The sequence below is a fragment of the Chrysochloris asiatica genome, unplaced genomic scaffold, assembly GCF_000296735.1.
Source record: "Chrysochloris asiatica unplaced genomic scaffold, ChrAsi1.0 scaffold00114, whole genome shotgun sequence".
Taxonomy (NCBI): Eukaryota; Metazoa; Chordata; class Mammalia; order Afrosoricida; family Chrysochloridae; genus Chrysochloris; species Chrysochloris asiatica.
In genome coordinates, this window is record NW_006408632.1 from 10,803,960 (window position 1) to 10,822,368 (window position 18,409).

The 18,409-nt window shown below is 38.9% G+C and overlaps 1 protein-coding gene across 1 annotated transcript in view; it reads right to left on the bottom strand.

Moving 5' to 3' along the window:
• The window catches only part of PUS10 (pseudouridylate synthase 10), a 117,484-nt gene that overhangs the window by 89,523 nt on the left and 9,552 nt on the right, over window positions 1-18,409 (bottom strand). The window contains exons 2-3 of the mRNA XM_006868029.1: window positions 16,538-16,792; window positions 15,760-15,846 (exon numbers count right to left, since the gene is read on the bottom strand). Of these exons, the coding sequence (XP_006868091.1) occupies window positions 15,760-15,846; window positions 16,538-16,792 (342 nt within the window). The remainder of the gene's footprint in view (window positions 1-15,759; window positions 15,847-16,537; window positions 16,793-18,409) is intronic.

An 18,409-nucleotide genomic window follows, 5' to 3' on the forward strand; every position in this document is an offset into this window, starting at 1 on the left:
TTATGAGTCGGTTCCGACTCGATGGCGCCTGACATGCCCAAACCCCAAAAAGAGTTAATGAAAGACCCTTAAGAGATGGAGATAGTGTTTTTGGTAATTTTGTATGTTTTACAATGTCTCATTTCGAAAATTTATAAAAATATACTTTTCATGGATATGGGCCACATAGAGATTAAAGTAGTTCTAAACAACTAACGTAGCCAGAAATGTTGACAAATTCTGCAAATCTTCAGTAAGCTCAGAAAAGACTTGTAAGACAGTGTTGACTTTAAGTGAGTCTTACAAGGTGGATGAGAGAGCACAAAAATTTATTTTGGTGAGGTTCCATAAAATTAAAACCAGAAAAGCCATAGAAAATAGGCCCCAAAAAAGCAGAAAATACGGATGCTGCATCAGATTAATATGACTGAAGACAGCAAGTTCAGATCCACACTCATAATATCAGCTTGAAAATGTAGCTCTCTATAACTGAAGTCAAAACAGTTTTGTAGAATTCTGTTCAACGGACCGAGTATCTTTAGGAAACGTTGTCTTTTAGAAAAAGAAGCACATCAATCAATGCTGTTATTGTTGGGTTCCACGTTGTCAATCTTGACTTATAACTACCCTGTATAGGGTTTCTGAGGAGCAGCTGGTGAGCTTGAACTGCTGACCTTTCAGTTCAAATGGCTATGCAGTCTGGTGCATTAACCCACAGCGCCACAACAGGACTCCTGTTCAGCTCATAGTGACCCTGTAGAACTGCCACAGGAGGGTTTCTAAGCTATGGTCTGCTGAAGCAGATTGCTGGTCTTTCTCCTGTGGAGTGGCTAGATGAGTTCAAATCACTGACATTTTGGTTAGCAACTGAGCACTTAATTTCCGTGCCAGCAGAGTTCTTTCATCAATCAATGTTGTTGTTAAGTGTTGTTAAGTCGGTTCCAACTTATAGCTACCCTGTATAGAGTTTCTGAGGCTCTACCTCTTCACCAGAGTAGAAAGTCTCATCTTTCTCTAGTGGAGCAGCTGGTAAGCTTGAACTGCCAACCTTGTGGTTCACAGTCCAGTGCTTATCATATGGAGTCACAAGAAAGAAGCTGAGATCAATGGCCCGCATTACGAGAGCCCCAATGTTGCTGTTGTTAATTATCGAGTCGATTCCCACCCATAGTGACCCTGTATAGGGTTTCTGCAGAATAACTGGTGAGCTTGAACTGCCAACCTTGCAGTTCAAACGGCTTTGCAGTCTGGCGCAATAACCAGGACTCCGCAAGAGCCCCAATAAGTACATGCACAATTTTGTTTATATGTATTTTTTGGTCAAGAGAATTCATTGCTTTCTTCAGATTTTTAATGAGATCAAAAATAAAGAAGAAAAAAAAGAGGTTAAGAACCCGCAGATTTCAGTAAAAAGCCAAAGTCTTTTGAATACTTTGGTCAGAATTTAAGAATTTCTTAAATAAAAGATGCCGCCACAGAAATGGCATTGCTCTTATTTTGTACTACTTTGCTAAAAGTGTGTAAAATTTCCAATACTTAGTGCAAAGCTTTGATTTGACAAATAAAAAAAAAAGAACATCAAGTTTCTAATTGATAAGTGGACTATTTCATACCATGTAGGAGTCCCAGGATAAAGCACTGGTCGGCAATTCAAATCCACCAGCTGCTTCTTGGAAACCCTATACAGGGTCACTATGAGTCATAACAGACTAGAGGGCACTTTAACAACAACAGGGAGCATGTAGGAGACAACATCAAAGTTGCTACAATGAGCAAATTGGTTCCCACATACTACCCTGTAGGAACAGCAAATGATCCAAAACTGATAGTACAAGACTGCCCTCTATTGATCTCAACTAATAAAGACAAGCCTATTAAGAACTATGGTTTAACTCGGGTTGTTGTTAAATGCCGTGGAGTTGGTTCCGATCCATAGTGACTCTGCATAGGGTTTGCGAGGAGTAGACGGTGAGCTTGAACCGCTTACCTTGTAGTTCAAATGGCTTTGCAGTCTGGCACATTAACCCACAGTGCTACATTAACCCACAGGACTCCCCTTCAAATCATAGTGACCCTGTATATAGGGTTTCCAAGGAGCAGCTAGTGAGTTTGAACCTCTAATATTGTGGTTCAAACCAATCTTGCAGTCCAGTGTATTAACTTGCAGCACCACCCCAGGATTCTGTAAGAACTAAGATTGTTCTAAGACTGTCTTAAAACATTTAACTTTTTAAAAAACAACTTAATGTAATGTCCTCTTTACATAAATTCAAGTTTAACCCAATGTAAGCATCAGCCTGGGACATTTGTTCTATAGTAATTTTAGTGCTGCACCATGGCATGGAATTTTAGGGGTCTGGGGAATATAAAAAAACAAAAACAAGTACTATAATAAATATTTTTCTTAATAGTATATAGAAACTTGTAGCTGAATTATTCCTATATTATACTGGCCTAAGATTCAAAGCTATTTTCATTACATTCATAATTCTTATTTGGCTATTAACTAAAACCCCTAAGCCTTACCTATATGCATAGCTTCTAAACCACTCCTGCCTCCTCCTTTAACAGGGGAGTTATTTTCTTCAACCTGAATACAAGAACTTGCATTTATTCCTTTTAAATTTCATCTTACTAGGTCTTCCCTATTCAAGATCTTTTGGAATCTTGATTCTAATACTCAGCCAGCTATACCAGTCATTCACATATGTGATGAGTATGCCCACGGTATCATCACCGATAGCAATTAGGAACAGGACAGGCTCTGCAAAGAGTCTTCAGCCCATTAGAAAATTCAGTCATTTTTGAACCCCAGTATAAATAAGAATCATCTGAGGACCTCTCAATTAAATCACAGGTTCCCAGGCCCCACCTCTAGGGATCTTTTGTTTGAAAACTATTTACTGTGTTTAAGGTCAAAGTTTACATGTTGCTGTTGTTAAGTGCCATCAAGTCAGTTGTGGCTCACAGTGACGGTGTGTAGGCTTTTCGAGGGGTGGTGAGACGCCAATTTCCATGTAAGTTATTCAGTAGTATTGGTGACATTTTTCTCCAGAGAATGAGTGTGCCATCGCTCTCACTGATGCCATCTGGTTGTACCATTTCCAGTACTCTAGCTTCACTGCCCCCTTACCTTCTGCCTTTGCTTTAGAGTTGTTTTTGGTCATTTGGTCTCATACGTTGTTGTTATATGCCATGGAGTCGGTTCCGACTCATACAGATGATTTTAAAGGTATTCATTACTCTCAGTTAATATGCTATATTTTATGAGCCAATCTCCCACATCTAGAGATTCTGATTTGTTGTTAAGAGTCGTCGAGTCGGTCCCAATTCACAGTGACTCTATGTAGGGTTTCCAACACTATAACTCGGTGCAAAAGCAGAAACCCTCAGCTTTCTTCTATAGAATGGTTGGTGGGCTTAAACCACTAACTTTGTTGTTTCCAGTCCAGTGCTTATCCTACAAACCCACAGTGGTCTGAAACAAGGTCCAGTGATCTGTTTTTAACACGATTTCCTAAGGAAATACTCAACTCTGAGAAAAAAAAGACTGCTCTCTTCCTCATTCCAGATACTACACTACCCTCAGAGAAATACTGTCCCGTCTGATACCAGTCATTAATCAGTTCCTTTTGGGAATGGCCACTCAGTCACAAATTCACCCAGCTGTCCTCACACCCTGCTCATGGTTCTTGTCCCTTTCAGGAAATTGGCATGGAAAGGAACCTGGTCAAACAACATGGTAAATTCTAATCATGCTGATGCCACTCTATATCCCAACTCTGCCAGTCTTGCCAACCTGTGAGAGGATGAATGATGAGGGCATGATTTGTCCTGAGCAAACAGGATCAATGTGTTGATGACCAATTCTTCCTGATCCTTAGTGTACATGATCCATTCCATTTGTTCCTCATTTAGAATCTTGCCTGGGTTTAAGGGTCAAGCTCACCAGTTTATAGCTAACAGGACCAACTTCCTTCACCTTTGGAAAGTTGGCACTTCCCTTGTTTGTCTGCAGTCATTTGACAAATCTTCTATCTTTTTAAAGCTTGCAACGATCTTGGAGAAAGTTACAAGTTCTTCCTGAATTTACCCTGGAATGTAAATGAACCTATTCACAGGAGCTCCACCGTGTGGAGCTTTCATTCTCCTTTACAGAGGAGCATGCTATCCACTTCAGCTTGGAGGTCATTTTCTTTGACAGAAAGGACAGAAGCACAATAGGTTTTACAGCATTCTGCTTTCTCTATAACATCCATCAGCAATATAACAACAGTTTCAAATAGCTGCTCCAGCACCTTTTTCATCTTTTCCTAGCTCAGATCATAATTCTGAGTACCCCATGTCTCCCTTTATAATTGTTCCATTAGTGGCTTTAGTTTTCTAATTATTATTCTTACTGCTCTGGGACTGCTTGTTGTTGTTGTTGTTAAGTGCCGTCGAATCGGTTCCGACTCATAGCGACCCTGAACAGGGTATCCGAGGCTGTAAATCTTTACGGGAGCAGAAAGCCTCATCTTTCTCCCGCGGAGCCGCTGGTAGTTTCGAACTGCTGACCTTGAGGTTCGCAGCCCGATTCGTAACCACTACACTACCAGAGCTCCTTCTGGGACTGCTTATATCTCCATTAATTGGACTTTTTACCTTTTCTCTATTTCTTTTGAAATTGATGTCAGGTTGGCAGAAAAAAAGTTGCTAATTGTTAGAGCTGAATAATATGATTATATATATGGGTTCATTAAGCCAGCCTCAATACCTTTGAAATTTTCCCAAAGAAAATGTTAATAAATATAGCATGTTTAAGTGCTGTTGAGTTGTTTCCGACTCATAGCAACTCTGTATAGGGTTTCAGAGGAGCAGCTGGTGGTCGAACCGGCAGCCCTGTGGTTCATAGTCCAGTGCTGATACTATAGCACTATACCAGGAATCCAAATGTAGTATATAAATAAATAAATATGCAGGGGATAGGCAGAGATAAAGTATTTTTCCCTCTAAGCATTCTTTTATTAGTTGAGATAATTTCATTTAAACTCTGAATTGCATTTTCTCTAAACTTCCCAAGCCTTTTTAAAGTCATCTTTCTACCTAGATTCCTATGCCATGGAATTGTTGTTGTTAGGTGCCGGCAAGTCGACTCTGACTCATAGAGACCATATGCACAATAAAACACTGTCTGGTCTTGCACCAGCCTCACAATTGTTATGTTTGAGACCATTGCTAGCGTCACCATATCAGTCCATCTCGTTAAGGGTCTTCCTTTTCCCACTGACCCTACACTTTACCAAGAATGATGTCCTCCAAATAATGTGTCCAAAGTATGAGAGAGAAAGTCTCTCAATCCTAGCTTCTAAGTTGTATTCTGGCTGGACTTTTTCCAACACAGATTTGTTTGTTCTTCTGGTAGTCCATGGTAAGTAATTTCAATATTCTTCTCTAACACCATAATCCAAATACATTGATTCTTCTACAGTCTTCCTTTTTCATTGTCCAACTTTTACATGGAAATGAGGCAACTGACAATACCACAGCTTGGGTCAGGTGCACCTTAGTCCTCAAATTGTTATCTTTCCTCTGAAACATTTTAAAGTGGTTTTGTGCAGTAGATCTGCTGCCCTAATACAATGTATCCTTTGATTTCTTGACTGCTGCTTTCATGAGTGTTGACTGTGGATCCAAACAAAATGAAGTCTTCAACAACTTCAATCTTTTCTCCATTGATCATGTTATTTCTTGGTCCAGTTGGAGGACTTTTGTTTTCTTCTCAGTATGGATTTCTTGAGGCACACGCCATGCTGAAGGTTGAGGTCTTTGATCTTCATCAGGAAGTACTTAAATTTCTCTTCATTTCCAGCAAACAAGGTTGCATCATCTGCATATCATAAATTTTTAACAAGTCTTCCTCCAATCCTGATGCCAAATTCTTCTACATATAATCCAGCGTCTTGGATTTGCTTAGCATATGGCAGGAATTAGTATGGTGAAAGGATACCCTGGTACACACTGGTCTTAACCATTTTTAAACCATTCAGTATTCCCCTCTTCTGTTCTATCAGCTGCCTCTTGGTCTGTGTACAGGTTCCTCATCAACATAATTAAGTGTTCTGAAATACTCATTTGCAATGTTATCCATAGTTTGTCATGATCCACACAGTTGAAAGCCTTTGTATAGTCAACAAAGCACAGGGAAACATCGTTCTGGAATTCTCTGACATTAGCAATAATATCCTTAGTTCCAAGAGCTCTTCTGAATTTCAGGCAGTGCCCTGCCGATGTACCAGTTTTGTATTATCTTCAAATCAGTTTTGAATTGTCTTCAGCAAATTTTATTTGCATATGATATTAATGATATTGTTTGATGATTTCCGCATTCCATTGGATTACCTTTCTTTGGAAGAGCACAAACATGGATTTCTTCCAATCTTTTGGACAGGTAGCTGTCTTCCAAATTTCTTGGCATAGATGAGTGAGCACCTGTGTCTTCAGTGCTGCATGAGTTTGTTGAAAGATTTCAGATTATATTGCATCAATACCTGGAGCCTTGTTTTTCATCAATGCCTTCAGTAAAGCTTGAGCTTCTTTCTTCAGTATCATCATTTCTTCATCACGTCATGGAGTAATGACTACCTTTTCTTTGAAATACTTGAAATCCACCCATTTAAAATCTAGAATATATTCTAATTATGTATGCCCCTTCTTCACTTCCTACTAGAAATACAATTTTCAAAGGTTATCAGTTTCTCATTTATGGCTGAATTCATCCAGTCATCCATTAGGACAGTGGTTCTCAAAGATTGGTCCTTGTACCAGCATCAGCATCAACTAGGAGCTTGTTAGAAATGTAACCCCTGGGCCCTACCCTGACCCACTATATCAGAATCTCTAGGGATGGACCCCAGAAACTCTCCAAGTGAGTCTTATGCAAGTGAAAGTGTGAAAAACAATACTCTAGAAGAAGCAATTCTAATCCAAAAGATGCCAGACAGTGTGCTTTTAACCAAATGTGATTCTCACCAAATATCTCATTGTTGGGGACTCCCATCATATTGTGATGATCTTGTGCCTGCAACTTATCACCCATTCTGTTGCTCAGCAGGGGACACAACATACTTCCTTTCTGTACCATCCCAGGTTTCTCTCCTTTAGATGGTCTTAAGAAGTATCCTTGCATTCTTAGGATCTCAGATATTAGTACAGGTAATATAACTTCTTGACTTATAACACTATTACATTGCTCCTTTTAAGAAGTCTGATTCTGGTAAAAAGATTTGACTTTCCACTGTTATATTCTAACGGTAAGCATCATCCCAAAAAGTCACCATGGGCTGGAGCAAGATAGTGGAGTAAGCAGACACACTGAGCTGGCCCTGTGCAATAGAGATAGGAGACACCTAGTGAAATTGATGCAGATGGTGATCCTGGAACGCTGAGCATTAGAGGACAGGGCACACAGGTGGACTGAATGCTGACTGGAAGAGGAAGCTGAATAGGAGCAGTGACAGAGAAAAAAAACAAATGTGTGGCTTATGGGCTAGCATGGAGCTACACAGCCATCCTGAGCTTTTAGGAGCAGTTGTCCATATAGTGGCCTGCAGGCAGAGGATGCAGTTGGAGGTGGGTGGCCAGGAGGTGCATTTCTCCCTTGTTCCTGTACCCTCCTGGTAGATGGGAGGTAAGGTGGGGTGTGGCCAGTGACAACCCGTCCTGCACAGCCTGTGTGCTCTGCCTGGGCTCAGTCACATGGCATAGAGACATGTTTCTGGAGGCACGTGAACTCACCCTGAACTATGCTACACCAATAGTAAACTGAGAATCAACTGCATTCACACTTCTGGTCACTACTACCTCCGGCTGGAGACAGACGGTGAATGCCTGAGAACATGCCAATATATAATCATCAATTAAATACAAACATGACACCAATCAATGTATTGGAGAAAACAGATCATTTCAGCTTACACAAAGAAACAAGACAGAATGCCTCAAACAACTCAACAAAATTCAGAGTCAGAAAACATAACACCAGAATAAGTTGTCAGCACTATCTAATAAGGAACTTGTAAGTCCAAAGATTTGTGTGGGACATTACCAAGATAAATAATTTACATGTGATAGGAATCTCAGAACAGGAAGAGAGACAAAAGTGGGGGGGGGGGAACATCATGAAAGACAAAAAGACAGCCCATTCAAGAAGCTGAACAAACTCCAAACAGGATAGATCCCAAAAGAAAAACACTAAGACATATTATAATCACACTTTTCAATACCAAAGACAGGAAAAGAATCCTGAGAGCAGCTCAGGAAAAACTAAAAATTATCTACTAAGGAGAGCTAATAGGACTAAGCTCTGATTTCTCAGAAGATATCATGCAGAGAAGAAGACAACTGAATGACACCGACAAAACTGTGAAAGAAAAAACTGCCAAGTAGGAATTATATATCCAGCAAAACTGTCCATCAAATATAAGGGCAACATTAGGTCATTTTCAGGCCCATAGAAATTAAAAGAATTTGTAAAAACCAGACCAACTTACAAAACATACTAAAGTGAGTTCTTTGGACAGACAACCAACAATAGCAGACAGCAACCTGAGATGAACACATGACAATATCACCCATAACTTAAAGCAGATATGGTGGTGGTGGTGGTTATGTGCTGTGGAGTTGGTTCCAACTCATAGCGACCCTATACAGGGTTTCCAAGTTGTAAATCTTTATGGGAGCAGAAAGCCTCATCTTTCTCCTGCAGAAGAACTGGTAGTTTCAAACTGCTGACCCTGAGGTTAGCAGACCCATTTGTAACCATTATGCTACCAGAGCACCTTTAACCCAGATATGTTATTGTTGTTAAGTGCCATCGAGTCGGTTCTGACCCATAGCGACCCTGAACAGGGTTTCCGAGGCTGCAAATCTTTACGGGAGCAGAAAGCCTCATCTTTCTCCTGCAGAGCAGCTGGTAGTTTCGAACTGCTGACCTTGCGGTTCACAGCCTAATTCGTAACCACTACGCTACCAGAACCCAGATATAGAAGTAGGCAAAGTAAAACAGACCTACAAGACTGAAAAGAGAGAACCAGAGGTGTAGTTGCAACAACAACAAAAACCGTAAAGTGAAAAAAGGGAATAATCAATCTAGCTACATAACTTCCAAATGAAGAGAAAATAAAATTTATTTCAAGAAAAAATTTAATAAATTAATTAAATTAAATCTAACTGTAACCCTAAAATTTAGACCAAGTTTTACTCCTAGCCGTAGCTCAACCCTCACCCCCAACACTAACCCTAGTCCTAACAATAAACAAAGTTCTAATAACTGAGCATAGTCCCAACCCTAACTGTCATTCCTTATTCATATCCACCTCCCCCACCCCCAAAAATAAAAAAGTCACCACAGTAATCATGAGCTATTTATTACTCTCTCTTATAATCTCGGAGTCTTGATGTGGTGCTGTAGGGTAAGCACTGGACCACAAAGTTGGTTTGACCTGCAAGGTCAATGGTTCAAACCCACCATTTGTTTCTCAGAAACCCTATATAGGTTGTATGAGTGGAACTGACTCACCAGCACTTAACAATAACAACTTGTAATCGCAAGTGTATTTTATCCAAGTTTCTATGTTGTTATATAAAATTTGAAGCCTCTAAGTAGTATGTTCCACCAGTCTTCTGTCAGTTTGTTGTAATGTGGTGGCTTGTGTGTTGTTGTGATGCTGGAAGCTATGTCACAGGTATTTTAAATGCTAGCAGGGTCACCCAAAATGGACAAGTTTCAGTGCAGCTTCCAGACTAAGACATACTATGAAGAAGGAGAAGACAGGCCACTGAATGTTTAGTCACTAAAAACCTGATGAATAGCATCAGAATATTGTCAGATATAGTGCCAGAAGATAAAAACATTATAAATAGCACCAAATATTGACAGCTATAGTGATGCAAGATGAGCTCCTCACGTTGGAAGGCTCTCAAAATATGGCTAGGGAAGAGCTGCCTTCTCAAAGTAGAGTTGACCACAATGAAAACAATGAAGTAAAACTTCTGGGACCTTCATATGCTGATGAAGCACAACATAAAATGAGGCGAAACACCTGTAAATATTCATAAAAAATCTGAATATGGAATGTACAAAGTATTGTTATTGTTGTTATACACTGTTGAGTCAATTCTGACTTATAGCGACCCTGTATAGGGTTTCCAAGGAGCAGCTGGTGGGTTTGAACCGCCAACATTGTTATTAGTAGTACAGTCCTGATCCTACAGCACCATACCAGGACTCCATATATGAATCTAAGAAATTTAGAAATTGTCAAAAATGAAATGGGAAGCATAAAGATTCTAGGCATTAGTGAGCTGAAGTGGACTGGCAATGGCCATTCTGAATCTTATAATCCAATGGTTTATTACACCAGAGATGACAAGTTCAAGAGGAATGGCATGGCAGCACATTCATCATTAAAAAGAACACTTCAAAATCTATCTACAAGTACAACACTGTCTGTAGCAGGATAATATCTATACAAGGAAGACCAATTAATACAACTATTAATTCAAATTTATGCACAAACAACTATAGTCAGTGATAATGAAATTGAAGAATTCTACCAATTCTTTCAGTGTAAAATTGACCATACATGCAATCAAGATTTATTGATAGTTACTGGTGAGTGGAGTGTGAAGGATGGAAACAAGAAGGGTTAGTAGTTGGAAACTGTGGATTTGGTAATAGAAATCATGCTGGAGATCACATGATAGAATTTTGCAAGACCAATGACTTATCCATGGCAAATACCTTTATTAAACACCATAAAAGGCAATCATTCACATGACCTCACCAGACCTCATCTGTAGGAAGACAGTAGAAAAGCTTTAATATCATCAGCCAAAACAAGGCCAGGGGTCAACTGTGTAACAGACCATCAATAGTTCATATGCAAGCTGAAGAAAACTCAAACAAGTCCACAGGAGCCAAAATAGGACCTTGAACATATCCCACCTGAATTTAGAGACACCATCCCAAGAACAGATCTGATGTATCAGATACCAGAAGAGCTGTGTCAAGACATCACACAGGAATAAAGCAAAAAGTCATTTGAAAGACAGGAAAGAAAGAAAAGACCAAAATGGATGCCAGAAGAGACTCTGAATCTTGCTCTTGAGCACAGACATGCCAAAGAGAATAGAAGAAATGAGGAAGTAAAAGAGTTGAACAGGAAATGTCAAAGGGCAGCTCAAGAAGACAAATTCAAGCATTACAGTGAAATATGCAAAGATCTAAAGTTGGAAAACAAAAAGAGGAGAACACACTCAGCATTTCTCAAGCTAAAGAACTAAAGAAAAAATTTAAGCCTCAACTTCCAATATTAAAGGATTCCATTGGCAAAATACTGGATGATGCAGAAAGTGTCCAAAGACGATGGAAGGTATATTGAGTCACTGTATCAAAAAGAAATGGTTGATGTTCAACCATTTCAAGAGGTAATGTATGATCAAGAACTGGTAGTATTGAAGGAAGAAGTCCAAACTGCACTAAAGGCATTGGTGAAAAACAAGGCTCCGGGAACTGAAGGAATACAAATTGAAATCTTTCAACAAACTGATGCAGCACTGGAGGCACTCACTCATGTATATCAAGAAATTTGGAAGACAGGTATATGGCCAACATATTGTAAGAGATCCAAATTTGTGCCCATTCCAAAGAGAGGAGACCCAGCAGAATGAGGAAATTATCTACCAATATCATTAATATCACACTGAAGTAAAATTTTGTTGAAGATAATTCAAAAATAGTTGCAATAATACATTTACAGGTAATTGTCAGAAACATGAGGGTGATCAGAAGAGGACATCAAACTAGAGGTATCATTGCTGACATCAGAAAGATCTTGGCTAAAAGCAGAGAATATCAGAGAGATGTTTACTTGTGCTTTATTGATTATGCAAAGGCTTTCGACTGTGTGGATCATGAGAAGGTCTGGATAATATTGAGAAGAATGGGTATTCCAGAACACTTAATTGTTCTCATAAGGAACTTGAACATAGACCAAGAGGCAGTCCTTCAAACAGAACAAGAGGATCCTGAATAGTTTAATATCAGGAAAGCTGTGTGCCAGGGCCCTATTCTTTTACCATATTTAATCAATCCATATGAGCAAATTATTCAAAGGGCTGGATCATATGAAGAAGAACATGATCCCGAATTGTATCCTGCATCAGGATCAGAGGAAGACTAACAACTTGTAACGTGCAAATGATACAACTGCTTGCTGAAAGTGAACAGGACTTAAAATACTGATGAAGATCAAAGTCTTCAGTTTGGATTGCACCTCAATGTAGAGGAAACAAAAACCATTACAACTGGACTGGTTATAAATAACATCATGATAAATGGAGGAAAAATTAAAGTTGTCATTGGTATATGAAAGCTGGACAATGATTAAGGAAAACCATAGAAGAATTGATACATTTGAGTTGGAGAAGAATATTGAAATGAATGGACTGCCTTAAGAACAAACAAATCTGTGTTTGAAGAAGTGCAGCCAGAATGCTCCTTAGAAGCCAGGATAGCAAGACTCTGTCTCTCATATTATCAGGAGGGACCAGTCTCTGGAAAAGAACATCATACTTGATGAAGTGGAAGGTCAGGAAAAAGAGGTAGCCCTGAAAGAAATGGATTGGCACAGTGGCAACGGTAATGGACTCAAGCATAACAACAAATGTGAAGATGGTGCAGGACCTGGCAGTGTTTGTGTTTGGTTCTGTTGTGCATAGAGTCACAATTAGTGGTAACCAACCCAACCAACTGCACCTAACAACAGTAGCTAGTGTATCTAATTAGTTTCCATATTGCTGCCTTTTGTGAATCTCTAGATACTGCCTCCATTTATTCTGTTTACTATGTCTCAGTTACTAACAAGATTTGATCAGCTAAGTACATATATTTTCTTCTCTTTGACAGTCTTCAATTTAAAGCCCTCTTAAACAGATAAGCTAGTTTCTAAAACACAGCCAGGAGATATACTCCATCCTAAACTCCATATTCTCCCATCTGATATTGTTGTTATTAAGGGCCATCAAGTCAGTTCTGACTCATAGAGACCCTGTAAAGGGTTTCCAAGGTTTTTTAAATCTTTGCCAGAGCAGAAAGCCTCATTTTTCGCCCACGGAGTGGTCGGGGGGCTCGGTTAGCAGTCCAGTGCTTTCCCCAGTTGTTGTTCCAACTCAAAGCGACCCTGTACAGAGTTTCCAAGAAGGAGCCAGTGGGTTTGAACTGCTGACCTTGTGGTTAGCAGCCCAATCTTACCCTACAGCGCCACACTTGGACTCCCAGTAGAAAATGATAAAGATCACACATTTTGGATGTTGGCTGCCACTGAGTCAACCTCTGACCCACAGTGGCTGCATGTACTACAGACAGAAAACACTGCCCAGTCCTGTGGTATCCTCATAATTGGTTACAGATCAAACTGTTATGATCCACAGGTTCTTTTTAGAAGTAGATCCTCAGGCCTTTCTTCCTAGTCTGTTTTTGTCTGGACACTCTACTGAAACCTGTTCAGCATCATAGCAACAGGCAAGTCTCCAATGACAGGTGGTAGCTGCACAGAATAACGTGCATTGGCTGTTAACTTTAACCCAGGTCTCTAACGTGAAAGGTGAGAAAATGCATCCAGACCACTGTTGCCTCATATAATCACACTAACTGCAGGTTTTCCTTCCTGTTTTTAAATGAGTGCTTTTGTAATGATGATATATGTCATAGATTGAATTGTATCCTCCCCAAAAGATTTGCTGACTGCTGAGATACCTTGAATTTACTAGATATGGCTTTTCTATCCAATGTCTTGTTAATTTCCACCAATTGATTGGGTAGGAATTGGTTAGTTTTGCCATCCAGATAGACTTAAAAGGAATCATCTCAGAAGCAGGGTCAGATGATTCCAGGACCATCAAGAAGGAAGAACATGCGAGGAGCCTGAGATCATTACCTAGAAAGGCAGCAACAGCAGAGGCAGTGGCATGGAGAGACATAGGAGCAGTGGGATCAAGCCTGGACATAGTGAAACTGAGTGCCTACGAGCAGGAGACTGGCTTGCAGAACATGCCCTTTGGGCATTCACAGACTGGTTAAAAGAGCTTTGTAAGTCTTGTTCTAATAGGACAGAGTCCAAGGGACCACATGGCTGAGAGGCCAAAGACCAGAATGAGGCATGCCTGACTGGAGAACTGCTACATCTTGAGTTTTTCTGATCCCAAATTGTACCCTGTTTATTTCCCTAATAAACCCCATAATCCATGATGTGAGCAATGATGTTCCTCGTTCCACATCCTCTTTGGAACCCAGTTTGAATTTCTGGCAACTCCCTGTATATGCACTGCTGCAATCATTTAAAAAATTATCTTCAGCAAAATTTTACTTGAAAGTGATATTAATAATAGTGTTCAATGATTTCTACATTCCGTTGGGTCAGCTCTCTTTGAAATGGGCACAAATATGTATCTCTTTCAATCAGTTGGCCAAGTCACTGTCTTTCAAATTTCTTTGCATAGATGAGTGAGCACCTGCTGGGCTGCATCAGTTTGTTGAAAAATTTCAGTTGGTATTCTGTCAATTCCTGGAGCCTTGTTTCTCACCAATGCCTTCAGTACTGATTGGACTTCTTCCTTCAACACCATTGGTTCTTAATTATATGGTACCTCTTGAAATGATTGAACATCCACCAATTCTTTTTGGTACAATGATGATGTATTCCTTCCATCTTCTTTTGATGTTACCGGCATCACTCAATATTTGCCCATAGAATCCTCCAATATTTCACATCAAGGCTTGATTTTTTTTTTCCTTCAGATTTTTCAGCTTGACAAATGCTAAGCATGTTCTTCCCTTTTGGTTTTCCAACTTCTTGAACTTTTCTATTCAGCTCCTTTACTTCTTCATTTCTTCCATTAGCTTTAGCTTCTCTATGCTTGAAAGCAAGTTTCAGAGTTTCTTCTGACTTCACTTTGGTCTATTTTTTCCCTGTCTTTTTAATGACCTTTACCTATCTTCGTGTGTGATGTTCTAGATGTCACCCCACAACTCGTCTGGTTTTTGGTCACTAGTATGTCTACTGCATCATATCTCTTTCTGAGATGATCACTATTATGCTTACCACTATATATGTATATATTTAGAACAAAGTGTTGTAATATAAAACAACAAAAGTCATCCTTAACCATACTTTTAACAGTATAAACATAGTTTTATGTTTTCACATCAGTTTTGACACTTACCTCTCTTATGTAAGAATATTACAGTAACAATTACTAATCTTCTACTTAACAGAGGAGAAGAGAAACGATGTAGCAAAGTTACAAAAGCTCAAAGTTAGACTATGAGGTTATTTTCTTCCTTTATTATTGATGACAAGAGGTACCACCTTTTTATATTTTACTCATAACTGAAAGAACTCTATCACAGGACAATTACAAAATGCATCTCTCTGCCTCAAAAGATCTCCGGAGTCCTGGTCAAACCAACATGCCTTACACACAGCAAATGCTCAGTAAAGATCTGCCATTGTATGAGAACCTTAAAAAAAATCAACACTCCAGTGATGAATAAACTAACTTAAATCAGTAATTCCTCTGTTCACTCCATTACTTGAACAGCTATAAGCTGCTTTCAATCATTCAATCAGTATCTAAAATATAAAATAATAATAAAAGAAACAGTATTTCTACATTCACATGTTTGGAGAAATTTCTAATGTGCACTTCACATAATTTCATGCAGGCAAATGGCCTTACCTCTCTTACAGACAGCTGTGGTGGGAAGGAGACAGAAAATACCAAGTTGGTAAATTCAAACCCAGAGGCCTCAACCTTTTGGCACACCTAAAAAAGTATTAAACTTTCATAAATTACCAGGAATTTCTGGAAAAGTTAATCTTCAAAAGATGGGTTTCTGGTCCAAATGATATAACCAAAAATTTCACATGTTCACATTTAAGTATGAAAGTCTCACCCATACTGAAATTAAATATTAACTATGACCCTGATGGTACGAAGTACCCAAACAGGCAGGACTGATGCCAACTGCAGAACAATCTGCTGAGTATCAAAATAGCTTTCTATTAAGTCATGTCATAATTTTAAAATAAAATAAAGTCAAATATGGCACTCTTGACTGTTGGGAACAAAAGGCAATCCCACATGCCATCGTTAACCTTCTATAAGGCTTTAACACTTATGTTGTGCAGCAACTGATAGATCTAAGAAAGAAGACATTGTCTCCAACTTCTTAGCTATGTTAAACGGCAAATGAAAACCAAACTGCTCACTTTTTCTTCCACTGAATCGTGCTCGTCATTGAAATACGTTTACTTTTCAGGCGTCATTTTGATAAAAAGGTGATTTGAAAACAACAGAATTTTGTTAAAAAAAAAACAACTTGAAAAGCATTTTAATGATTTATTGGTATGTAATAAGCATTAAGTGAACAGTATTATTCCTTTATGTGCAAGAATTCTAGACCTTAAATATAACATTCTCTATATAATTGTACATAATATAAAAGATTATTTACCTTTTTAATGAATTCTTTTTCACAGAATTCCTGCAGAATTCCTAGGCATACATTGCATACATTTAAATTGCAATGTTTGGAAGCAATGCTTCCATCTTCGATAGCAGAGACCCTTCCTTCTCCGTTTTTACTCTGATTATCAGTGCCATCTTCCGATTCTTGTAGGCGAATTTTCTTGAGAGGTGGGTTTGGAACTTCCAAAATTAATGTATCTTTTTCAGTTTCTAGGAATTTTTGTAGTTCATTGAGCAACTCCTGGAAAGTTAATAAAACAAACAGTAATAACCCTTTGGCAATGTCCTTACAGGTCTCTGGGTAAAATGAAACATAAAAATAAACCTGAGTAAATATAATGAAATATCATAGAATTGTACAATTTTTATTTATATAAATTCTAGAGAGATCAATTTATTTTATTAGGGCTCTTTCAATTATTAAAGAGCAAAGATGTCACACTGAGGACTAAGTGTCTCTGACCCAAGTCATATTCTCAATAGTTTCATATACATGTGAAAGTTGGAAAATATATAAAAAGAATGGAGAATAATGAATGCCTTTGAATTATGGTGTTGGTGATGAATATTAAAAACACCATGGGCTGCCAGAAGAACAAACAAATCTGTCTGAGAACAAGTATAGCCAGAATGTTCCTTAGAAGCAAGAATGGCAAGATTTCATTTTATGTACTTTGGATATGTTATTAGGAGCAAACAGCCCCTGGAGAGGAAATCATGCTTAGTAAAGTAGAACATCAGCAAAAAGAGGAAGACCCTCAACAAGATGGACTGACACAGTGGTTACTAACAGTGGGCTCAAAACGTAACAGTTTTGAAGAAGGTGCAGGACCCAGCAGTGTTTCATTCTGTTGTAAATAGGGTCACTATGTGGAACCAACTCAATACCTAACAATAACAACATTGGCTTTATACCAAAACTCACTGTCATTGAGTTGAGTAGATTCCAACTCATAACATCCCTACAGAACAGGATACAACTACCTCATAGTGTTACCAAGGCTGCAATCTTTTTTTGTGTGAACTGAGTGAAAGGTTACAGGGCAGATCATCAGTTTTACAGTCAACAGATCATATACTTTATTTCATTACAATGATTATAATCCCCTCCATGTACCATCAGTTAACAGAATTTCTCTCTATTCATTTTAGCTCTTTTTTTAAAAAAATTTTTAAACACTCAGGCATATATAATAATTTATACCACCAAAGGGCACATTCTGCAAGCCTGTCTCCTGGCTGTCAGCACTCAGTCCCTCTCTTTCCTTGAGTCTAGAGTCCTCACCTGCTCCCTCTCTCCATGTCATCATCTCTGCCTTCATCTCTGATGTCACTGCTTCTCTGGATAAGGTACCGCACTCTGCTTGCGCTCTTCTTTGATGGCCCTAGGGCCCTCTGTTTCTGGACTGTAAGATTAACGACTCCCCCGTTTTTTTTTTTAACAAAACTTCTACCTTTACAATTGGGACAGTAGCAATTAGTCATGATAACAATTACTCACTATTGAATCATAAGAATCATATCCCCATCTCTGTTTACCAGACCCATCTAGATAAGAGGAAAACTATTCAGTGGGGACTGTATCCTCCCCAAACACTCTAAAGCTAAACTCCCTCTTGAAACCTTGTAAGCCAGTCACTTCGTCCCTTTTTCACCCCCTTATTTTAGGTAGCCAATGTCTAAGGTGCCCGTCCCTATCTACCCTGTGTACAGAGGGGGAGATAGCATTGATACTTGATGTGAAGACTCCTTCCTTCTCTGTTGGTATTTGGAGCTACTACCTCTATGAGAATAAGTCGAGTTCATCAAATTGTAGCAATCTGCCCTCGTTTCCTTTATAAATTTTTTTTTTTTTTTT